The sequence below is a fragment of the Rhinopithecus bieti genome, unplaced genomic scaffold, assembly GCF_001698545.2.
Source record: "Rhinopithecus bieti isolate Rb0 unplaced genomic scaffold, ASM169854v2 scaffold_10685, whole genome shotgun sequence".
NCBI lineage: Eukaryota > Metazoa > Chordata > Mammalia > Primates > Cercopithecidae > Rhinopithecus > Rhinopithecus bieti.
The window spans coordinates 570,341-595,045 of record NW_016806950.1 but is presented as its reverse complement, the minus strand read 5'-3'; the positions used below and the strand labels follow the sequence as shown (position 1 = coordinate 595,045).

General features: G+C 58.0%; 1 protein-coding gene across 1 annotated transcript in view; it reads right to left on the bottom strand.

Moving 5' to 3' along the window:
- The window catches only part of ARHGAP23 (Rho GTPase activating protein 23), an 88,129-nt gene that overhangs the window by 35,295 nt on the left and 28,129 nt on the right, over positions 1-24,705 (bottom strand). Inside the window, exons 2-12 of the mRNA XM_017879024.1 lie at positions 19,816-19,977; positions 17,187-17,214; positions 15,228-15,323; positions 14,973-15,051; positions 14,787-14,841; positions 10,608-11,772; positions 8,674-8,829; positions 8,338-8,449; positions 8,069-8,126; positions 5,982-6,125; positions 34-128 (exon numbers count right to left, since the gene is read on the bottom strand). Coding sequence (XP_017734513.1) covers positions 34-128; positions 5,982-6,125; positions 8,069-8,126; positions 8,338-8,449; positions 8,674-8,829; positions 10,608-11,772; positions 14,787-14,841; positions 14,973-15,051; positions 15,228-15,323; positions 17,187-17,214; positions 19,816-19,977 — 2,150 coding nt within the window. The remainder of the gene's footprint in view (positions 1-33; positions 129-5,981; positions 6,126-8,068; positions 8,127-8,337; positions 8,450-8,673; positions 8,830-10,607; positions 11,773-14,786; positions 14,842-14,972; positions 15,052-15,227; positions 15,324-17,186; positions 17,215-19,815; positions 19,978-24,705) is intronic.

Genomic DNA, 24,705 nt, shown 5'->3' with positions numbered 1-24,705 from the left:
CCTGCGCCGGCCGCCGCAGCCCCCGCCGCCGCCGGCCCGGGCTCCCGCCGCTCCTTGCTCAGCGAGAGCGAGCGCGCCCGCAGCGCGGCGTACACCCGCTTCCACTGGCGCAGGCCGCTGCCCGCTTTCTGCAGGGAGACACGGGGTTGGGGGAGACAGGAGTGGTGAGAGGCCAGTCCTGCCCACCGCTCTCAGAGTAGCAGACAGAGGACAGCCGGGGGATGGATCCCACGCTGCCTACCAGGAGCCCCCTACTCCACCCGGCTGGACCTGGGCAGCCTCCTGCCCACAGCCCACCAATGCTTTCTCAGCCCCTCACCTGCCTGAACATCCCTAACCATCACCCTCAAGCTCCCCAGCAGACCCCAACCCTTTCCCCCTCTAAACACCAGCATCAACACTCACCAGGTGGTGGCAATGCTCAGACACCCAGCATGGCGCTCCATACATAAAATCCTCAGGAAGCCATTCCCAGCCCATGCCCTCCCCATGCTGCTCCCCACCCCAGCAAAGGTGCTCAGAAGCTGTCTGCATTCTCAGAGGGTTGTTCTCCCCACTTTTCTGCCGCCCACCCAAGAGTTCACTTGCCCAGAAGCTCCTCTCAGGGACATCCTGAACCACCAAGTGGCCAAAGCCAGTGGCTGCTTCTCCCCTCCTGGTCTTAACCCTTCAGCAGCATCTGACACAGCCAGCCCCTCCATCCCTCTCCAGACCCTGTCTCGGCACCTGAGACCCCACGTTCCCAGCTTTCTTCCTAATCCCACTGGCTCCTTCCTAGTCTTCTCTACTTCCCCTCCCCCACTCTTACACCTGTAGTTAAACAGCCAGGAGACTTGTCCCCAGGGGACATTTGTGTGGAGGGAGCTGGAGGGTGTGCTATGGCATCTGAGGGATGCTGCTAAACATTGCACAATGCACAGGACAGCCTCCCCCAACAAGGAATTATCTGGCCCAAAATGTCAGCAGAGCTGAGGGTACCAGACCCCGCCCTAAAGAAGGCAGAGCTCCAGAACTTTGTCCTGACTCTCCTCTCCTCTCCCTGCACACCTCCCTCAAGGATGTCATCTGTGCCGTGCCTTTAAATCAGGTCCATCTGCTGATGGCCACTCCCAAGCCCAGCGTCTCCCCCAGCCACAGCCTGGGACCCCCACCCTGCTCAGTGTCTTCATTTGCGGGTCCCATGGGCACTTTGCACAATACTTGCCAGGCCATGTGATTTCTTACCATCAAACCTCTTCTCCACCCTCTACCCCCATCTTTTCCAGCCCAGTCAATCCACCCAGTTGCCCAGAAACCTGGGAGCTACCCTTGACTCCTCCCTTTTCCTCGCCCTTGACATCCCATCCATCAGGAAGTCACAACTATTCTGCCCGTCTGTCTTTCCTGCCACCACCCGGTCCACACCATCAACGCCTCTTGCCTGGAGAACACACAGACCTTCCCGGTCTCCACTCTTGCTCCTGCAATAATTCTTCAGCAGCAGCTGCAGCGATCATGTTAGAATGAAAAGGAGATCGCATCTCTCCCCTGCTCAGGATCCTCTCAAGAGATCCCATTGCCCTCAGAATCAAATCTAAGGTCTCCTGTGGTCTGTCCCTGCCTCTCCTCAAATTCATCTTCACACCTTTCTAACTATGTCAAGCCAGGGGGCCCTTGCAGGTGAGCAAGCCAAGCCTTTCCTTTCTCAGGGCCTCTCCGCTTGCTGTTCCTTCTGCCTAAGACCCCCTCCCTCACTTCTATATGTGGCTGCTTCCTTCTTCCCCTTCAGATCTGAGCTCCAGCATCACCAACATCACCTCCTCAGCGAGGCCTTCTCTGACCATATTTTTCCCTCAATGCAGCTCCCACTTCTGATCAGCTTGATCCTCTCCAAGAGCTTACTGCAGCCTCAGACTATCCTGGGGACAGGGAGCTTGTCCGTCCTTTCATTTCCATATCCCAGGGCCTACAGCTGCATGCAAGGGCTCATCAATATTTGCTGAATAAATGAATTAATGATCCTTGGAGCACCCTGAGGGCAGGAGATCCAACTCCCATCAGATCCAGAGCTCGTCTCCACTGGCTGGTGGCTCCACATCCAGCACAGGCCTTGGCCCTCTGAACAAACCAGGCAAGAAGACCCCGTGGCTGGCAGATGGGCATAGCCCACATCTGGCCTCCCATCATGTGGATCCTGAGCTGTGAGCCCTGCTCATCACAGAACTGCTGGACGGGGACAGGGACATTCAGAGTAGGAGATAGCAGAGCCCTCCAGGGAGAAAGTTAATGTGACAGTGAGGTGGTGACAAGGGCACATCTTTGAGGCTAAACCAGCGGGATGACCTGGGACAAGGCAACCGCACTCCCAGGCCTCAGTGTCTCCAGTTGGTAAATGAGTGAGGTAGTTGGTCACCAAGGCTGCATGCAGCTCCCACGCTGGGGCTGAGGCTGCGGGGACAAGTCACTGTCCCTTTCCCTCCTCTGTCTGACAGTCCATGTCTCTGAAAGAGGCTGGGGCTGGGAGGGAGCACGGAGAGGGTGCCCACGGCCTGGGTGGACCAAGGGCCCGAGACTGACTTCAAGACTCTCCTCTAATGTCCAAGCCACAGCACCAAGGGAGCGAGCGACATCGGGTTTTGGCCAGCAAGGGAGTGGAGACATGGTCCTCCAGAACTGGCCAGTGAGCAGTAAGGGGCCGGCTCCTGTCCCTGAACTGGGCTCAGGGCCCCCAGGAGCTGCGGGTCAGGCTCCCCTGCAGGGGGAGCCAGCCAAGCTCGCAAGGACCCTTCCTGTGGCTCACATGTTAGACTGGAAGGGCTGGCCCGCATGTGGCTCTCCTCGCACAGTGCGCATGGCTGGTCCCTCCCTGCCTCATGGTTCCCACACCACGTGTTGCTGCCAACTTGCTGGCTCTTTTTGGTCTCTGTCAGCCTCCCCTGCCCCACCTCCCCTCAACTTCTCTCAAGGCTCAGCCGGGTCTCTTGCCTTTTTCCTTCAAGCTCATGCACAGAAGCACAGGTAACTGGTCGGTGCTGACAGACAAAGGGCAGGCCTCCCTCTAGTGCCACGCCCTCAGAGCCTTTGTCTCCAGGACACCTCCACTGGGGTCTGTCCCAGGGCCCTCAGACTCACACAGCCCCAGTGGAGCCCCTTGGCTTCATCTCCCCAAATCTGCTCCTCCAGTGTGCCATTGCCCAGGGAGGGTCCCACCACCCACCACCCTCCCTTAAGCCCAAGCCAGGAATCCAGGAACATTATTGCCTCCTCCTCCTTTCGTACCTCCCAGCAGCTGGCAAGACCTGGCCTTCCTTCCCCTGGAATCTCTCTCTAAAGTGTCTGCTCCACCTGGCCCCACACCACCGCCTTGGTCGGGGCCCCCAGCCTCACTCACCTGGACAACGGCAATGGGATTGGCTCCTCCTGTCACAGACACAACCTGTCTCCAGGCATCGCCAGCCCACATTTAAAACCCTAGACAGAGCCGGGCGCGGTGGCTCACGCCTGTAATCCCAGCACTTTGGGAGGCCGAGGCAGGCAGATCACTTGAGGTCAGGAGTTCGAGACCAGCCTGGCCAACATAGTGAAACCCAGTCTCTACTAAACTACAAAAATTAGCCGGGCGTGGTAGCAGGCACCTGTAGTCCTAGCTACTCAGGAGGCTGAGGCTCGAGAATTGCTTGAACCCCGGGGGACGGAGGTTGCAGTGAGCCGAGATCGTACTACTGCCTTCCAGCCTGGGTGACACAGTGAAACTCCGTCTCAAAAATAGATAAAATAAAATAAAATAGGCCAGGCATGGTGGCTCAAGCCTGTAATCCCAGCACTTTGGGAGGCCAAGACGGGCGGATCACGAGGTCAGGAGATCGAGACCATCCTGGCTAACACGGTGAAACCCTGTCTCAACTAAAAAAATACAAAAAACTAGCCGGGCGTGGTAGCGGGCGCCTGTAGTCCCAGCTACTCGGGAGGCTGAGGCAGGAGAATGGCGTAAACCTGGGAGGCAGAGCTTGCAGTGAGCTGAGATCCGGCCACTGCACTCCAGCCTGGGCGACAGAGTGAGACTCTGTCTCAAAAAAATAAATAAATAAAATAAAACAAAACAAAACAAAACAATAAAACCCTGGACAGGCTCTTCCTGGGTACCAAGGCCCCACACTCTGAGCAGGTGCCCAGTTCCCCAGCTCGTCTTCCACCTCTCACCCTGGCTCCCAGCATACCTCTCCCCACCTCTCCCCGAGACCTTCTAAGGAGACATCTTCCCTGTCAGGCCCCTCCATTGTCTCCCAGTTTTGTGGCTTCTCAACCCTTTCGTGTCTCAGTCTCTGGACACCTCCCTACCCAGGCCCACCCGCCCCGCACCCCAGTGTCATAGCAGTCTGTGCACTTGGAACCATCATGCCACATGCATTCTCTCTGCTCGACAGGAGCGACGGGAGCCCCAGGAGGGCAGGGCTGCCCTGGCTCCCTCACCACTAACTCCCCAGAACCTCCACAGAGGCTCCCAAGCAGGGAGGCCTTAGTCATTCTCCACAGAGGAGCGCCAGTCCTGCCTGGACTTCACCCTCACTTAATCCACAGCAGCCCTTGGGGTAGGATAATATTGTTCCCGTCGTACAGATCAGAAAGTGAGGCTCAGGGAAGGTGAGTGGGGTGCCCAAAGCCATGTGCTTGATATATGGCCGGACAGGAACTCAAAGTCTGTCTGTTTCAAAGCTTATGTTCTTTCCAGGGACCCCCAAGACCTCAGAAGGCAGGGTAGAAAATTCAAATAGCAGTAAGTGGGCCAGGTATGGTAGCTCATACCTGTAATCCCAGCACCTTGGGAGGCCAAGACAGACAGATCATTTGAGGTCAGGAGTTCGAGACCAGCCTGACCAACATGGTGAAACTCCTTCTCTACTAAAAAAATACAAAAAAAAAAAAAAAAAAAAGCCGGGTTTGGTGGTGAGTGCCTGAAGCTGGAGGTTGAAGCTGGAGAATTGCTTGAACCCGGGAGGTGGAGGTTGCTGTGAGCCGAGATCGTGCCACTGCACTCCAGCCTGGGCAACACAGTGAGACTTCATCTCAAAAAAGGAAAACAAATAGCAGTAAGCAGAAGTACAGCAGCTCCAAGTGCCAGGCACTGGGTAAACCCCTTACTTAGATCATCTCATTTAATCCTTAGCAATAGGCTTATGAGCTAGGGATTACTGTTAGCTCCATTTACAGACGAGGACACTGAGTCATGGCCAGATGAGTCACCAAGGCTCTCAGAGCAATGGGTGATGCAGTCAAGAGTCAAACCCAGGTTCATCCTAATCGCCGGGAGGGAAGGCAGTGGTCCATCCTCCCACTTCTCCAGCCCACAGCGCAGCCTGGGCCAGGGTTTGCACCCCCTGGTTCCAGGGGCCCTGCCCTTCTCCTCTCAGGGTCCTGCTGGTTCCCTCCCAGGCCCTCCCTATCTACTCCCCAAAGCCCCCTTCACCTCTCACCTGGATCTCCATGGTGGCTCCTAACTGGTCTTCTTGCCTCCAGCGTGGCCCCTCCCTAACTCACTCCCAGAGAGCCAAATGGACATTTTAAAGCTGTAACTCCCTTGGCAAGAGCTCCCAAGAGCTTTTGGTCGTCCTTAGGATGAACACTAAGCCCTTTCCTGGCCTGCCTGCCTTCTTCTTGGACCTTAGCTCTCCTACGGAAATCATCCCAGCCTTGCTCCTTGTTTTCCATGAGCCCCAGTGGCCATCTTCAGGATGGCCTGTCAAGCCAGGGCCACTATGGGATGATTTCGCCAGAATTCCAAGTACAACTTTATCAGATCCATCCCACAGCAAAATCCACCTCTTTTGTTAACTTCTTTTACATAAGTTCTTCAAATCCCCCTGCCAGGAAGTTCTTCCTAGCATCTAACCTCCATCCTTCATGGCGCAACCTACACTGGTTCTTTCTGGCTCCAGAGGCTGTCAGGGCAGGCCTAGGAGAAGCTGGAGGGTTCAGCTTCCACCTCATTCCTCCACCCATCTTACCTTCCCCTTTTTGGTGAGAATCTGCTTATAATACAACCAGCCTTCTCTCCTGATATCACTGAAGGTTGCATCTGAGAGGTCAGAGGTTGAGTGTCGCTTAGAAGGAGCATCAGCATCTTCAGAGGTGCCCCAGCTATCCAAGGACTGCAGGGAGACAACAGAGGACAATTTAGGGTGGCTCCCACAATGCCAGCATCTCAGGAACCCCATGGACCACTTGCAGCCGCACAGGCCTGGTATATGTCTGTGCTACAACCCGATGTGCTGTGTGACCTCACGGGCATTGCTTGTCCTCTCTGGACCACTTGTGTTGAGGTCATGAGACATACATAAAGGAGAAGCCAGAAAGGAGGAAAGGCTATGACCTACCAGCAGACCACATGCCTCACCACGCTAGAGGAGCCAATCCGGAGCCTCCTGTAACTTTATAGACTTAGAAGAATTAAGGAAATGGAGGAAGTGATCGTGTCAATGAGGAGTTAAATAAACAGGGGAAGTGGGAACATCAACAAAGGCTGAGTGAGTGGAGCAGGTAGTCATGTCCACAAGGAGTTAAACAGAGGAAGTGACAGTGTCAACAGGACTCCAGCCGCAGAGGGTGCAAGTCAAGCGAGAGTTAAGTAAGCAGAAGAAGTGATAAGAAATAAACTAGGTACCAACATCACTGGGGTGTTCAACCAACCAATGAGACAGAGGGCTTGACATCAAGATGGCTTTTCCAGTCCATCTATAATCAAAAACAGCCGGGGAAAGGTGCGGCGGGCACAGTGGCTTATGCCTGTAATCCCAGCACTTTGGGAGGCTAAGGTGGGCGGATCACTTGAGGTCAGGAGTTCAAGACCAGCCTGGCCAACATGGTAAAACCCGTCTCTACTAAAAACACAAAAATTAGCCAGGTGTGGTGGAGCATGCCTGTAATCCCAGCCACTTGGGAGGCTGAGGCACAAGAATCGGTTGAACCCAGAAGGCAGATGTTGCAGTGAGCTGAGATAGTGCCACTGCACTCTAGCCTGGGCAATAGAGTGAGATTCCATCTCAAAAAAAAAAAAAAAAACACGCATAAAAAATATATATATGATTTTAAAAACAACAATACGTCCAGGTGTGATGGCTTATACCTGTACTCCCAGCATTTTGGGAGGCCAAAGCAAGATCACTTGAGGCCGGGTGCAGTGGCTCACACCTGTAATCCCAGCATTCTAGGAGGCAGAGGTGGGTGGATCACCTGAGGTCAGGAGTCCGAGACCAGCCTGGCCAACATGGAGAAACCCCGTCTCCACTAAAAATACAAAAATTACCCAGGCATGGTGGCACATGCCTGTAATCCCAGCTGCTCGGGAGGCTGAGGCAGGAGAATAGCTTGAACCCGGGAGATGGAGGTTGCAGTGAGCAAAGATCATGCCGCTGCACTCCAGCCTGGGCAACAGAGTGAGACTGTCTCAAAACAAACAAACAAACAGCTGGGGCTATCACAGGCCTGATCCTACCTCCCCAGGTGCTGAGGCTGGGAACTCCACCTGTCCACCAATCCCAACCCTGTGTCCCGGCCACACCTTTCTAGTGTCCACCCCCGACCCCGTCCCATGAAGACAAGACGCGATGCAAATACTGACTGAGGGTAGTGAAGGAAACAAATGAAGCCCCAGATATAAGCTCGGGGAGCTTCTATTCTAGCTGGGGAGCCAGGCAGGGAGGAAGGGAAACACCAATTGTACATGAGGCATGCTGAGGAGGAAAACATAGAGTAGCGAAGGGAGGCGTGAAATGTCAGTGGAGGCTGGAATTTCAGGGAAGACCTAAAAAGCCGTGAAGACGGTGGAGAAGTGAGTCATGTGGCTATGGGGGATGGGTCTGGAAAGAGGCAGTCCAGACAGGGGCCCCTGGGTGGGGCTGCACGGTGTCATTCAGGGATGCTAGGGCCCACAGAAGAGGGCGGGTCCCGCGGTGGACACGAGGGTGAGGGGTGCAGGGAGGAGGGGGAAGGCAGGAGCTGGAGCAGGAACCCCCATGCCAAGGCTGTGGCCCCACCTCCCCGACACCCTCTCTCCCCGCACCCTCGCTCCTGTGCACACACACTTGCAGCTCACCCCGTCGGTGAAGAAGCTCCGGAGCATCCGCAGGCTGGGTATGCGGTTTGGCAGGCGCCTGGGAAGCGAGGGTTGAGGGTGAGGGATGTGGGCAGCAGAGCTGGGACCTCACTATCTTGTCACCCACCAAAACCCAAGGCCCAGAGGCCTTCCAGTGGGGGAGGCACACTGTCCCCTGCATAGAGGACCCCAGGGCCAAGAGCCCTGCCCCAGAGCAGCTGGCCAGGGTGGCTGTGGCCACCCCACCCCATGTCCAGACAGCGCCTCACCGCAGAACTCGGCCCTCGTCGCGGAAGGTGTTGAGCCCATCATCGCAGGACTTGGAGCGCTCCGTGGTGATGGCCAGCAGGTAGGAGGAGCGGCGGCCAGCCTTGATGCTACCTGCAAAGCCGCCCGCGTTGGGCCTCAGGGTCAGTGGGGCAGCAGGTCAGGGGCTTCCCAGAGCCCTCCCTTCTGGGCAGGGGCAGGAGGTGACTCTCCCAAAGGGCCCCAGGAGGAGCAGAAACCAGAGGAAGAGGCCAGACATGAAGCAGTAGGCCCAACAGAGATCCCTGGGACTGGGCAGCAGGGGAGAGGGTGGGGCTGGGGGTGTGGGGAGTGCTCACTGCAGTCCTGCGAGTAATGGCGTCCGAGGGTGAAGGTGAAGGTCGGGGAGGATGGGCTGGTGCCCAGGACGGGGGCCGAGTTCATGGCACTGGAGACCACAGCAGAGGCAGGGACATGCTTGGCTTGGAGGTCAATGCTGGGGCTGGTGGGCTCATCTGTGCACGAGAAGGGAGAGAGGTGTGAAGGCGGCAGAGAGTGGAGCCTGCCTGCCCCACCCCAGCCTTGCCAGCCCCTGTGCCACTCGCCTCCAGGCTCAAACACATCTCAAAGGGTCCTGCTGGCAACATGCCCACTGCCAAGCGTGACTGGCCCACTGTCCAGACTGTGGCCATGGAATCCTTTCCCTCAGGAGTGGGGCTAAGCCACCCTCCTTAGACCGGGCTCCTGAGGACAGAGCCAATATTCCCCCATCAGACTGGGAGCCTCTTGAGGGCAGGAACAGTGTCTCCACCATCAGACTGAGGGCACTCAGAGAGAATGAACTGTGTCTCTCCTCTCAGACCAAGAGCTTCCTGAGGGCAGGGGCAGCGTCTTCCCCATCAGACTGAGAGCTTCCTAAGGTAAGGGCTCCCTCATCAGTTGCGGCTCCTCAAGGGGAGAGATTACATCTCCCCCTCAGACAGAGTGTGCTCTGGAAGAAGAGACTGCCTCTCCTGGCCACAGCCTAGAGCCTTCCTTACTAACAGAAGGGGCTGTGTCTCTGCTGGGGGAGCCAGGGCTGTGTCTTCCCCTTGCCCCAGGCCTCCACCCTCTCACTGTCTGGTAGGGTGAGCTCACCTCCCATCTCCCGCCATCCCTCTCCATTACCCTGCATCTTGCTCTTTCTCCCTAGCCCCGTCTATCGTGCTCCCTCCTGGGCATCTCATATTCAACAGTCCTGAACCTTCTCCCCCTCTCACTCCCAACACGGGGATGAGGCACTACCTCCAAGCCTGGCCAGAAACCTGGGCATCACCCAGCCGCTCTACTCTCTTGCCTCTCCCTCTCCTGCATCCAGTCGAAGGCAAGGCAATGCTTTCAAAAGCCAACCCCAGTGACTGATGAGACCCTTGCGCCTGAAAGGGTCCTTACAACCCAGAAGGGGGGTCCTGCCTCTCACTTAAGGGTCTTTGCATATTCTATTTCCTCTCCTTGAATATTCTTCCCCTGAGGAACTCTTTCTCATCCTTCACGTCTTAGCCCAAATGTCCTTTCTCCAAGATTCTCACCACAGCCCTTCTCCGAGCCCTTCTCCTCAAGCTCCCTGTCCCACCACATGCCCATCCCAATGGATTGTTCCTGCCTGTCCACCACCCTCTGCTGGACCATCCAGTCCAGGAGAGCATGGAGCCACACACAGGGCCTGACACAAATATCTGGTGAGTGGATGGAGGGATGGAGGGTGGATGGAAGGGACAAAGAGGGAAAGATACAAAGGGAGGATGGAAGGAAGAGTCAAAAGAAAGAAAGATGGATGAATGGGTGGAAGAAAGGATGGAACAAATGAATGAACAAGAGAAGGGAGAGAACCGAGAGAGGAAAATAAAGAAGGAAGAATAGATGGATGGATGGATGGATGAATGGATGGAACAAATGAATGAACAAAGGAGGGAGAGGGGAAGGAAAGAAGGAAGGAAGAACAGATGATGGATGGATGGATGGATGGACGGATGGATGGATGGAGAGAGGGAGAAAAGAGTGTATGGAAAGATGCTGGAAGGATAAATGAATGAGAGGTAGGATAGAAGAAAGGATGACAGAAAACAGAAGGAAAGATGGAAGAATAGATGGATGGATGGATGGATGAACAGATGAATGAACTGACAGAGAAACAAGATGATCCCACCAGCACCCAGCCGAGTTCTGCCCATGATAGACAGGCAGATGGGGTACAGCAGGACACAGAAAGCCAACAGCCAAGTCCCCCAGGACAGCCACATGTACCATCACTCACCAATAAAGGGGATGGAAGCCAGAGAGTCTTCAGTGGCGGCCAAAGGGGCCACCTTCCTGCCCAGGCGTTCCCCTCGCCCATTGGCCTCTGGCTCTGGGGACTCGTCACCAAATCCAAGGTTTATCTGTCTTGCGGGGGTCAGCTGAACCTTGCGGCCCGTCGGGGGCTTCTGCCTCAGGACCACCTCATCGCGGCGATCCTCCACAGGAGGCTCCAGGGCCCGGGTGCTGGGTTCCGGCCGTACAACCCTGGGTGGCTCAGAGGCCTCTGGTGGGAACGGTGCAGGGGACTGGGCCAGGTTGAAGGTAGGCAGCCCCCCAAAGGGTGAGTCCCGGAAGGAGAGTGCGTGCAGGAGGCCGGTCCGGCGCTGGAATGATGGGCTGTAGCTCCGGTAGCCGATGTACCCGTGGTCATCCAGGCCCTGCAGGCCAGGCGGGGGCGGGGCCTGGCGCCCTGGCAGGTCCCTAGTTGGGCAGGCGGGGGTGCGGGCAGACGAACGCTGGGAAGCCCAGCCACACCGCTCAAAGCGGGGTGACACCAGTGCCCCTGGCCCCAGTGCCTCGGCAGAACGGGTGGCCCGGCTCAAGTAGTCATCTGAGCGAGCTCGGCGCCAGCCCTCCTGGCCCAGCTGGCCCAAGGCATCCTGGGAGGTGGAGCAGGGCCACGCGCGGGGGGCAGCTGTCTCCTCCAACCGGTCCTGGGAGGCGCTGCGGGCCCGGGGGGCCATGGCTGGGCATCGTCTCTCCCCCGCCCTGCGGGGTACCTGGTTTGACAGCCAGTGTGACAAGGCCTGCTGGCACTCCAGTCTGCTGGGGGGCACCCGGCTGCCAGGCTCCGGGAAGGCACGGGGCGTCCGGGGCTCCGAGGCAAGGTGGGGGAAGGCACCAGGGCTGGGGCGGGGCTGGCTCATCCCCAAGGAAGAGTTGTCTGGGTGGGCACGGGCAGCAGGTGGCACGCAGAGCCCCGGGTCACTCCAGGCAGCAGGACTCCGGGGGTCACTGGGCAGTGCTGAGGTGGGCTCAGGCACCATAGTGGCCCTGGTGGAGGCCCGGGCCGGAGGGGCGTAGGTCTTGCGGGGGTAGCAGATGGGGGGTGGCTCTGGGATGCTGCGGGCCTCTCCAGAATACGGCTCGTTCCCTTTCAGGTAGGCATCCTGGGAGTAGGCCTGGCCGGAGACACAGACAGATGAGCAGGGCCAGACAAGTCCCATGGGGTAGGGGTATGGCAACCCGAGGAGGTCAAGAAGCCCAGGAGGGGAATGAAGGGAGAGGACCAAGCAGTGGGGGGAATGAGGGGGTGGCACAAGTGGGTGGGGGTGGAAGGGCATGTCCAGGGAGAGAACAAAGAAGAAGCAAGAAGCCTTTGAGACACAGGCAAACTCCAGCAAAAGTGGGATTTTGCTAAGACTATGACAAGGACTGCCTTAGCCACAAACATTCCAGCATCTGTTTCCTAGGGTCCTCCCCCAGTCCTGGCCTCCACCGCCTGCCTGCACCTTATGTCCACCAATGCCCAAAGCTCCTCGGGTGGAGCCGGGAAACCCCACAGAGACCAGTCAAGGTGGCAGATGAGAGAAGAAAGCCAGCTAGGGGTGTGTCCGGGTGGGGCAGAGGCTGGCAGAGCCCAGCTGTCCCTCCATCCCTGGGAATGGGGAGCTGGCTCCTGAGCCACAGGGGTGAAGAGGAGTTTGCCCACCTCCTGCCAGGCTTGAAGGAAGGCCCTTGAGCCACCTTCTGCCACCCCTGGGCCTGGAATTTGGCACTGGGAGCTGAGGCTGACGCTGCATTGCTAAGGAGTGACAGGGCCAGCGCCCAGGCCCAGCCAAAAAAGGAGTCAGCTCCCAGGGACAGTGGCCTTGTGGCCTGGGCCCAGCCTGGCCCCTGCTGAGGTGCCCAGGAGCCTAACTCAGGCCAAAGAACCAAAGGGTGGGAGGGTGAAACCAAACACACACACACCACACTACGAGGAGACACCGGAAGATACACACCCAGAGACACACTCACACACACACACAGTAAAACACAATGAAACACACACAAATAACTACACCTCCAGTCCCAGGCACAAACATCATGTGACGAGGACAAGCTAAACCACACCCCCGCACACTCAGCCCCTCCAGCTGGCACAGGGGCCGGCACACACATACCTCTCCCTCCTGCCATCCTGCCGTCTCCCCAGGCTCCCGGCATCATCACAGCGGCGGCAGCATCCTAGCCCGCCTCTGCCCACCCCCAGCTCTAACTCCCACAGTGACCACTGCGTCGCCCTGGCCAGGGCCTCTGGTCCCCCTCCGCCTGCCCTCCCTGCGGCTCCCCCTCACCCCCACCCGGCTCTCTCTCGGCTGGCTGGCGGGAGGAGGAGGGAGGAGAGGATGGGTGTGGAGGGGCCTCGCCGCGTCGGTGGTGGCGTCAGCAGCTGCCGAGGCCCGATTGGCCTCCAGCCTTGGCTCCCAACCACAGGAATGCCTGGGCCCCACCCTCCGGCTGGCGGAGATGCGGGGACCAGTGGAGGCCCCCAGATGCTGACATCTGGGGCTGCCAGCCCACCCCAGCCTGGGCAGAAGAACTGGAGGCTGCTGCCCTTCCCACTCCTTGCCCCTGCCAGCTGGAGAGAGTGGGGGACATCCTAGGGTCCCGCCCTGTCACCTCCCCATAGCTGGCCTCGCCTCAGCCTGGGGGAGCTGTACAGGCAGGGCCTTGAGACTTGGGGTGAGCGGTCTAACTCAGAGCCCCCCTTCCTTCCTTCCTCTCCCCAGGAAGAGCAAGGGGACAATTGAGGTCAGGGGTGGAGGTTTCCAGAGGGGCATCGTGCCAGGCATGGCACTGTGATTACAGTGATTACAAGAGTGCGTCCAAAGCAGAAACCAGCACAGGGGCTCCCAGGGCCTCCCCAGGCACAGTGACATCAGGGGCAAGTAAGCCGCCATCTGGCTGGGACCCATGAGACCAGGGAGGTGGGCACTAGACAGAGAGGACAGCCCGGGGCTCCGGGCACAAAGAGGCAGCGTGTAAGTGTGGGCGTGTGTGCGAAAGGGCATGCTCGGGAGTGCAGGGCCTGCTTCGTGCAGTGTCTGGGCCACGCTCTCTGTGTGTCAGGCTAGATGCTGTCTTCTAGGTATGCTGAGGTGACGAATGTATAAATTCGGAGTCCTGGCCGGGCGCGGTGGCTCAAGCCTGTAATCCCAGCACTTTGCCGAGACGGGCGGATCACGAGGTCAGGAGATCGAGACCATCCTGGCTAACACAGTGAAACCCCATCTCTACTAAAAATACAAAAACTAGCCGGGCGAGGTGGCGGGCGCCTGTAGTCCCAGCTACTCGGGAGGCTGAGGCAGGAGAATGGCGTAAACCCGGGAGGCGGAGCTTGCAGTGAGCTGAGATCTGGCCACTGCACTCCAGTCCGGGCGACAGAGCGAGACTCCGCCTCAAAAAATAAATAAATAAATAAATAAATTCGGAGTCCTGTAACACGGGTGGACACATGCGCTGAGATGGGCAGGAGGATGCTGTGGTGCTTGCGGGCATACATGTTGTGATAGTGGGGCGTGGGTGTATAGTTGTGGAGAGGTCCGAGTATGCCAGGTACTATGCTGTTTGTACTGCAGGGAGCCAAGGGGCTGGTGAGTGTTTCATGTTTTAATGTTTGTGGGTGTGTGTTGTGGTGCACTTCGCTGTGTGAGGGTGAACTGTGGCAGTGGGTGCTTGTGTGGTTGTCTCTACTGTGGCACATGACTGGTGCTGTGTGTGTGTTGTGGTGTGCTTCGTGCTATACAGAGGGTGGGACTGTGGGGCTGTGCTCTGTGGCTGTGTACCTGTGTGTGCTGCTTGGGTACTGCGTGGTGCAGTACTCAGGGCCAAGCGGGGAGGGGATGCAGGGAACAGGCATCTCTCCTAGGAGCTGACAAGAACATGCCAGGCTGGTGAAGCCTGCTGGGCCACCCTCCTTCCAGATACCCTGGCAGGAATCCTGCCTGCCAAGGCCAGGACTCCTTCTCCCCCAGCACAGAGCAGCTCCGAATGAAGCAACAACCAGCCCCAGCCCAGGAATGGGCTTGGCATCCCCAATTGGGCAACGTCGGCCTGCGCCCTCCCAACACTTCCTTCTCTGCCTCCCAGGGGAGCCGGTGCTGCCCCAGGGCTCAGGGGTCTCCTCTCAGGCTGCAGGGGCCGGACTCACCAGCTGGAGGATGTCCTCGTCCTTGGGCATGATAGATAGCTCCAGAGTGTCATCGCTACAGAGACAGGCAGAGAGTCAGGCTGGGCCAATGAACAGGGTCTGGGAGGAAGGGATTCTGGTCTCCAGGGCACTCCCAGGGCAAAGGGGCGGGGAGATAATATGGGACACGGGGTCAGCGGCACTCACCTATTCTGGATCAGAGCTATGACCTGAGAGTAGGTCTTCCCAATGACGCTTTCCCCATTCACCTTTACCAGCCGATCTCCTGGGGACAAGGAGTGCATGACTGGTGATCAAGGGGCATCAAAGGCCCCATCTGAGAACCCCTGTACCAGGCATGGCTAACACTGTGGGGATAGGAGCTTCCCCAGCACTTGGATCCGAGAATCAAATCTTAGCCAGAAGGTAGAAAGTAGAGCCCAGGTAACTGGGACAGCTCACCTGTGCGAAGCCCTGCCCTGTGGGCAGGACCATCTTCCTTCACATTCTTGACAAAGATGGTGTCCATGGGCTCCAGGCGGTGCCGGGGGGAGGGTCCTGGTGGGCATCAGCCAGGTTAGCTGGGGGTGGCTGCTGAAGGTCACACCCATGCACCGCTACACACACAGGGGACACACACTCAGAGAATGATCGCACTCGCCCGGTCACAAACATGCACTGGCCCACACATCCACGGGGACACTGGGCAGGCCCATAGAGGCACAGAACCCGACAGGAGGACACAGACCTGGGAGAATGAAAACCTATGGGGACACACCGTAAACACCTCCTGTGTCCTCTTTATGTGCTAAAACTACACTAAAAAGGATGAACAGGCCAGGCGCGGTGGCTCACACCTATAATCCCAGCACTTTGGGAGGCCAAGGTGAGTGGATCACTTGAGGTCAGGAGTTCGAGACCAGCCTGGCCAATATGGTGAAACCCCGTCTCTACTAAAAATACAAAAATTAGCTGGGTGTGGTAGCACATGCGCCTGTAATCCCAGCTACTCAGGAGGCTGAGGCAGGAGAAACACTTGAACCTGGGAGGCAGAGGTTGCGGTGAGCCGGAATTGTGCCACTGCAGTCCAGCCTGGGTGACAGAGCAAGACTCTGTGTCAAAAAAAAAAAAAAAAAAAAAAAAAGCTCACGCCTGTAATCCCAGCACTTTGGGAGACTGAGATAGACAGATCATGAGGTCAGGAGTTCAAGACCTGTCTCCACTACAAAATACAAAAATTAGCCGGGTGTAGTGGTGGGCACCTGTAACCCAGCTACTCAGGAGGTTGAGGCAGGAGAATTGCTTGAACCCGGGAGGTGGAGGTTGCAGTGAGCCCAGATCGCACCACTGCACTCCAGCCTGGTTGATAGAGCAAGACTCCATCTCAAAAAAGAAAAAAAAAAAAAGGATAAACAAGCACAGCCCTTGTCCTTCCAGAGCTCCCTGTCCAGTGGGGGAGGCAGATTCTCACATTCACAGGTGCACACACAAGTCACAAAACAGAGGAAAGGGCACCATACAAGAGGCCATAACAGTTCTGAAGACACGTGGCAGGGTCAGACACCCTCCTCGCAGGGATGCCCACTCCCAGAGACCCAGCAAGACACCTAATGTTCACATCCCTCACCTCCTCCTTTCCCCAGGCTCAGGGGCTCCAAAGCAGAGGTCCAAGGCCCCTAGGATGGGCACAAATTGCATTGCACCCCAACAAAGTTCCTCTGCTCCCAAGAGCTGCTAACTCTAAGCTAACAGAGAAATGGGCCTGCTCTAGGCCAGCTGGCTCCTCCCCCACCACGGCCTCTGGATGGGGATGCAGGAGTGTCCTATGGCTGCCCAGCAGAAGCCCCAGTGGCGGAGCAGGAAGGCTGCCAGAGAAGGCGCTCTGCCTTTAAATACCCTGGGAGCCTGGGTGTCCGCCAGGGGCCTCTGGGGAGCAAGGGCCACAGCAAGGGGAGTCAGGCTCACATCGTAGGAGAGAAAGACCTTGGGGCCCCCTGACTTCCACCAGGACCCTACTGTCTCCACCTCCAAGGACAGCCTTTGCTCAGCATTCCCACCACCAGCCCCCAGGCCCTGCAGCCCTGCCTTTTTCTAGGCTGGGAGCAGCTTGAGGGCAGGGGCCAGGTGCAGACACCCATCTGCTCCCCAGAGTGCCGCCCATAGTGTGCTGAGCTCAGCAAACTTCTGTTAAGGAAATGTCCAAGGGAGACAAATGTGAGAAAAGAAGGGGGAGAACAGAGAGAGTGAGGAAGAGGCGCCCAGAGGGGGCCAGACCCGGGGCACAGACAGGAACAAAGGCAGGAACAGGAGTCAAGGGAGGGGGACACAGAAAAGGACAGGCAGACTTGGCGGGGACAAGGAGAGATAGGAGCTGGAAGATGAGTCCCCATGCAGGTCCAGCGCCCACCAGTCCTCCCTTACCTCCTCCACGGCCTCCATTCTCTTCCTCCTGCAGGAAACAGAGGGGTGGGTGTTGGCCTCAGTCCAGCCCTCAGCAGCCAGGGGTGGCCCAGCTCCAGTGGGCAGGGCCCCTTCAGGTTCCCGCCACCCCTTATCTCCTCCCAAGTAGCCCAGCAGGGGAGGGTGCGGGAGGGGTGTCCAAGGGGCACCAGGTCCCAAGCCAAGTTCCCCAGTGACATGCGCCCCCACCACCCCAGCACCCTAACCATCGGGGAACCCACAATCCAGCAAGTGACCCAAGACCCCTTCCCTGGGGGAGCTCCCAGCCCAATGCGGGAGGCATCACATAGGCTCACACACACAGAAGACCCGGGCAGTCACAGATAGGCGCATGACAAGTGCAAACTACAGCTATCGGCTCCAGGGAACGCCAAGGGGAGGCCTGATTAGAGTCCTCCTGGGGAGGGGACTCAAAGGCATCTGAGGGTGGCAGGGAGAAGGCATTGTGGACGAGGGAGGCGGGGCATGCAGATGCCGGCTGGCAGGGATAAGCGCTCACAGCACACCAAGGGCTGAATCGCTGAGTTAAAGGAGAAAGTCAACAACTGCAAGTGACAATACTCAGGCTAAAGCACTCAGGCTTACAGAACAGAAAGAGGGAGCCAATGGAAGTTCTTTTGTGGGAGAGAGTGGAGGTAAAAATGCCAGTTAGGGGAGAGGATTCTGGCACCCGGGTGCAGGGTATCAAGGGGACCCACTGGGAGGCCTCTGGGATCACCCTGGTAGGTGATGGCGCTAGACTTGGGCGGGGAACGAGGAAGGAGGGCATGGAGGTCAGAGGAACAGGCTCAGCCAGCTGGATGTGGCATTTTAGAGCTGGATCGGACCTTCAGCGTCATCTCTTCTAACTCTCTCCACACATGTATCCATCGTACAGCTCACCGGGCAAGGTGTGTTCAAGGCCACTCAGACTCAGTGGCAGAGCCAGGGCTGGAACCCAGGCCTCTGTGGCACCCCAGTGAGGACAGGGTGGGTCACAAGAAGGCTGTTGGGCCCTTCTTGGGAGCAAGCACTCTGCCCCCGTCCTCCCATGTGGGGTGCACTCCAGCTGATGCAAACTGACAGCACTGTGAGCAGGTGGCAGAGGCAGACGGATGCATTTGGACGGCTGAGCTCCCTGCAGGCTCCCAGGCGGCAGCATGAAGGACGGGAGAACACAGCCTCCTCCCGCCTCCAGGCCAAAGGCCCCTCCCAGCCCTGGGCAGGTTCTGGAAAGGAGAAGCAGCCTGTCCCTGGCTGTCACCCTTCAGCAGGGTCCCCTGAGAGAAGGTGCTAGGGGGCAGAAGGAGGGGCATTCTGGGGAAAGTGTGAAGGAAGTACTGGTGTTTCTGGAGAACTAAGGGGCTGGTGTCCTTGGGCATGAAGGAGGGGTCTGTGCTCCCTCCACACACCATCAGCACCCACTTATGTTCTTAAGCACAGCTGTAGCCAATGAGAACAGTTATGCAGGAGCCCCAGAGCTTCCGGCATGCATGTGAGAGCTGCAAGTTACATGTACACATGACATGTATTTGCAGACACTATATGCACACATAGAGAGATACACACATGCGTGTCCATGGCCAGCACGTGGTGCACACAGAGAGACATGCGAGCACACGAACACAGACAGTGAAGTCCCCTGTTTGGTTCTCTGATAAGTGGGACCAAGGGAGAGTCCCCCAATAGCTAGCTGTGCAGGCAGATCCCAGCCCTAGGGAAAGTGGATAGAGGGGTTCATTGACTCCAAAATCAATGTCTCCTCCCTGCTGGAAAAGAAGTGGGAATGGGAGCAGAGCCCTAGTGGGGAGCTCTGGTTGCTCCCTGGGGCCCCTTCTGTCTCCTTCCCACACTTCTGCTTTGCTGTCAGGGAGCCCGCCCCCTAGCTCACAGCCTTGGATTGGGGTCAGGACCCCGGGTTCCTGGACTCGGAGAACACAACATTTACATTAGGGCAGGAAGGACTCTGAGGGGTCAAGTTGATAAATGTTCTCAGGTTCCAACAGGAGAAATGGAGCCCGGAGATGGGGAGGCGGCCCCAAATTCACAATGAGTGAGGAGTTGTCCCAGGACTGGAACTCTGGGCTCCTGTGTCCCAGCCTCGGTCTCTTTCCAGCGCACTAAGCTGTCGCCAGCAGGGACCAGGGGTGTGCTGGGAGGGCTTCCACAGGAGTGCTAGGCCCCTGAGAGCTCACGCTGGAGCGGAGAGAAGCAGCCCCAGCTCAGAAGCAGTTGGTAGATCAGGAGTCCCAGGAACTCCCAGGCATGTTCGCCTGCCAGAGACAAGCATCTGGGGGTGTGAGGTAAGCATCCTGGCTGCCCACCTGCAAGGTCCTTGCCCTGCACCAGCCACCCCTCCTGGTCTCCTGAGAAGACCCAGGCCACAGTGATTAAAGTGTTTGTCCATGGTCACACAGTGCAAATCACCCAGCCAAGGCTGGCACTGCCTCCCTGCAGTCCTCCTCCCCAGGCCACAGCAGAAGGGAGTCAGGCCGGACCCCAGGAAGGACCCCTTCTCTGAGAGGATCAAAGGACCATAAAGGGGACTGGCACAAAAGAGTCTCCCTCCCCCATGAAAGCTTCCTCAGACCAAGCCAGGGCAGTGGCATACCTTCAGGCTACAGTGCACGGCCGACTCGGGCGGGTACACGATGAAGTGGCGCAGAGTGAAGCCAAAGCCGTCCTGGGGACTTTTGTGCAGCAGCAGCGTCCTCGGCCCCTGCCAGGGGAAGGGGCGCCTAGGAGAGCACCCATCTCTTGGGCCCAGTGGCAGCTGTGGGAGACAGGGAGGCGAGGCTGAGCACCCGTGTTGCTGACACTTCTGGCTGTTTACACCGCCTCCTGCAGCCCACAGGACCGGAGGGGCACCGAAAGGGGTCTTTCACCCTAGGGTTGCTAGGCACCCTCCCTCCCCTGACCTCCTCCTCATCCCTCCTTCCTCTCCCACCTTCATCAGCCCAATAGCTTTTTCCTTCTTTCCTTTACACTCAGTCCCCTCATAATGTCTTTGCCTTCAGGAAAATAACTCACTAAAACAAGTTCATTCAGTTCAGTTCAGCTGAGTTCAGCAAATGTTCACTGAGCACCTACTATGTGCAGGACCCTGGATACATAGCCTTCCTGCCCAGTGCCTGTCGTTGTCTTAGCTCATGCACAATCTCACACACGCACATGCACACATACATGCACTCCCAGACAGACACATACTTATGCAGACACAGCCACAGCCACATACACTCATGCAGATGGAACATACCGCAAACATACAGACAAGCATGTGCAAATGTGCAGACACACAGATACACACAAATGAGTAACACATGTGCAGCACTTATGTAATGACACATAGATATGCACATGAGTGCACAGAATCAAAGTCCCTGCAGCACCAACGCACATAGCAGATGCATGCACATAGCATCAGCAGACATGCAGATACACACCAGGGCATGCAGCAGACGCGGTAGCACACTGGAATCCTTCAAGAACAGCCGCGGAACAGCAGGGGGGACCAAGCAACTCAAGAGGGAGTGGACTGGACACCTCAGACACCTAAGGGAAGCTTCCTGAGGCTCCAGAGGCCCAGCCCAGAGGCCTGACTGGTTCACCAGAAAGGCTGGGGGTGGGCTGGGCGCGGTGGCTGCAGCACCTGTAATCCCAGCACTTTGGGAGGCCATGCAGGTGGATCACCTGAGGTCAGGAGAATCAAGATCAGGCCTGGCCAACAGAGGTGGAAACCCTATCGTCAACAAAATAAGCAAAAATTAGGCCAGGCATGGTGGCTGGCGCCTGTAATCCCCAGCTACTCAAGAGGTTGAGGCAGGAGAATCGCTTGAACCGCGGGAGGACAGAAGTTGCAGTGAAGCATAGAGATGCACCCCACTGCACTCACCAGCCTGGGCCCGACAGAGCAGACTCTCTCTTAAAAAAAAAAAAAAAAAAAAAAAAAAGGCCGGGAGTTTCAGAGACACTAAGCCCCCTGTCAGACCTCCCAAAATTCTTGGGAGTCTCCAAGATGATGTGGCAGAGGGTGTCTGAAGACAAGAGTTTGGAGGGGGCACACAGGTCTGTTTCTGGGGCAAGAAGCACAACAGTGCCTGAGAGAGGGCTCCCTTTGGGAAACAGAGAGGGAAGGCGGGTGACAGGAGGGTATTAGATAGATGGTGCTCATGGGGAAGATGGGAGCCACGGGGAAGCTGCCTCGCTTTGAAAAGCCAAGAGGCCCCCTAGAGGACTCTTAAATCCGTAACATCACATGGCCTAACCTCTATGTTGTCCCTAGTCCAAGCCCCTCAGAGGGCAAGAAGCCCCCACCACCAACACTCCTCACTCCCCTCAACTCCTCATTAGTTCTGGAGCGAGGAGTTCCCACTTCACTAGCAACATCCCCTTTTGTCCCCTTGTCATAGCTGGAGAAAGCTCAAAAACATCTGCCACTCAAATGTCCTGATGCCAAGTTCATTCATGGACTATCCACCCTCCTGTCCACGCACACAGTGGAGGGAGACAGCTGCCCTCTGCTAAGGATTTCCGCATAAGGGAGAGCCTGGCTGCTGTCGAGCAGGCCTGGGGAAGAGGCTAGATCCTCCAATCTCAGAAGATTAAATAAAAATGTGACACAGACAATAGGCAATAGGCCTGCTTCATACAGCCCCAGGGGATAGAGCCAGGTGGAGTATGCAAGAGGCTGAGTGGAGCTCCAGGCAAGGGAGACAGACCATTCTAGACTGTTCTAATCCTATACAGTCTGGAAAACTACCCAGATGAGGCTATGAGTGCCCCCTACCAGACAAGCGCCATGCAAAAGCTGGAAGACCCCCAGTCCAGAAGGCCTCAGCAGGGGTTCTGACATCAGGGGTAGTCCAGCATCTTCCACTTGTAGCTTTAGCCTAGCCTCTCCCATGGTGCCCTGCACCCCCTTGGGGGCCTGGGGAGCCCAGAGGAGAAAATTCTCTGGGAATTCTGCTGAGGTCTGAAATCCCCCGGATTTCCCATCTCTGCTGACCTGGCAAGGAACTGATCAGGGAGCGAAGAGGGTCTGGGGATCCCCTCACCAATTGCCCTCTCCTACCAGAAGCCCCTGCTCCTCACCAGTGTGGGCTGCCCCCTGCCTGTCCCCCACCCAGGCTCAGAACTGAAGCTGTTTGCAGGGCCCATTGTTTTGCTACTGTCCTGGATTAAGGTTCAAGCCACCAGCTGCCCCAGTGACGAAAAGTGACTGGGACAGGTCCCCGCACGCCCCCGCCCCTCCCCCAGCACACATCCTGCCTGGAGCTGCCAGCTGCCTGGGGGGATGCTCCCTGGGAGGGCCTGCATGTAATCCAGGGCAGGAGGCATGTCTTCCTCTCCAGGTCCCCTCCTTACCAAGCACTACCAGCATTCCCTCCCTTATCTCTGCCTCTCCCTTTCCTCTGTTCCTTCCTTCCAGTCCCCTTCCTCCCACCTCTTCCAACTAGGCTCTTGAGAATGTCAGCCACCACACAGGCACAGCTACCACACCCCTGCTTGAAGAGGAGACATCAGGACACCCAACAAGAGCCACAGCTGGCATCACCCCTGTGGGAAGTTCTTCCTTAGGTTTAACCTCAATCCTTCATGCTATTATACATGCACGTTTCCTCTCCTCCCCTGTGATCTGGGACAGAACTGAGTCTTGTGCTCATCTTGAGGTGGGGGAAGTGATAGGTGCAAAAACAGAGAAGAAGCCGTTGATAACAACTAGAAAGGTGCACAACTCACACACACAGAGCTCTGCCTCTCTGACTTAGGTACAGAGACAAGGGGACTGAGAGGGAGTCGCTCAGGGGACACAGGGACATTGCTGATTAAATTCTCCTGGACTGGATCTATTTCCAAACACTCCCACCCTCATGTCAGGAAAGAAAGAGACGTCCAAAAATATCAGCTGATGGTGACAGCAGGGCAGACGGCCTTAGGCCACAAATTAGGCAGAGGTGGACACGTGGTGGGTTGGCAGCACCAGGAACTAGAACCCAGGAGCCCTGCTCCTCCCCCCGGGAGCATAAAGAGGTCATTGCAGGGAGCAGTGTTCAGGCCGGGCATGGCGCCCACTGTGACTCACACCCTACCAGCCTGGTCCCAGGGCAGTCCCCCAGCCCAGCCCTGTCAGCCCTGAGAGCACTCACTACCTGCAGGGGCCCGTCTGCCACTCAGCCCCCTCTGCCCACCAGGAAACCCTCGTGTGCTGTGTCCAGGTCCCCTACCAGGGATGGGGTGGGTCGTGTGCCCTGCTCCATTCAGTGGTACCTCTGCCTGCCTCGGACTCAGGGTCCCTGCCCGCCCACACCCTCTGGGATTCTTAGAAGCCCCAGAGTCTCTTCAAACGCTCTGGTCCCTTCCATCCTTCCACTGCCTGGAAACCGAGAGGGCTGAGCCCTCTGGAGGCCTCGACCCAGACTGGGGGTTGTCATTCCAGAAGCCCTGGCAGAGCTCCAAGCCACAAATCCTGCCACCCTCAGCCCCGTCTCTCAAGCGCCTCACTCACTCCCCGCTCCAGGGGCATCAGTCCTGGAATGCAGGGGGCACACAGCTCAAAGGCCGCAGGGAGTTGGTGACCCAGTCCCACTCAGACCCCGACAAGTCCTGCCCCGGCCCCGGCCCCACGGCGCTCACCCTGGCCCGGCGCGGCCCGGGCGCGCGGCGGTCGCTGTGACTGAGGCAGGGCAGCCAAAGACAGCGCGGTTCTGGGGCGCTGCAGTCCACACCGACGGCGCGCTCCCAGCGCCAGCCCCCGGACCCCGCCGCTCCACGCGCCACACGGCGGCTGCCCACCAGCTTCCGCAGCCGGCTGGGACCCCAGGTCCGGCACCGCCCCGCGCCCCAGTATGCCAGCCGGCTTTCCGGAGCCGCGTGCGCCGCGCGGGGCCGGGGCGCTGCTAGGCGCCGCGTAGACGGCGTCCTCAACCGGCCCGGCGGCCGGCGGGCCCCTGGGGTCCCCGCCCGCCCCCGGAACCGCGGGCCCTGGCCGGGGCGGCCCCGAAGGCGACTGACGGCCCGCGCGCGACGGCGGCAGGACGTGCTGCAGCGGCTCCGCGGGCCTCCCGCGCCTCCCGGCTGAAGGGCCCGAGCCGCGACACGCCGCCGAATCGCGCAGGGGCTGACGCCTCCCCCTTCCGGGCGGCCCCTGTCCGCGGCCGGCCCAGATCCCACACTCACACCTCCACACGCCAGGGCACACACAGTCCCCCACACGACCACACCCTCGCCACCCTCACCCGCAGGCGGCAGCCCTCGACCCAGACATGCCACTCTTCCCCAGCCCGCACACCTTTGCACCCTTCCAGTACAACACACACACACGCATTAACACGCGCACATCTGGCCCCATGCACCCGAGAAAACAGTCACACATGCTCCAGGCTGCCCCTCAACTTCCTGCTTCAACCTCTACCCACATCTGTATAGACCCGCACGAACACACATCCACCCGCCCACACACACTCACCCTATGTGCATATACCCCAAGAAACACACTATTCCT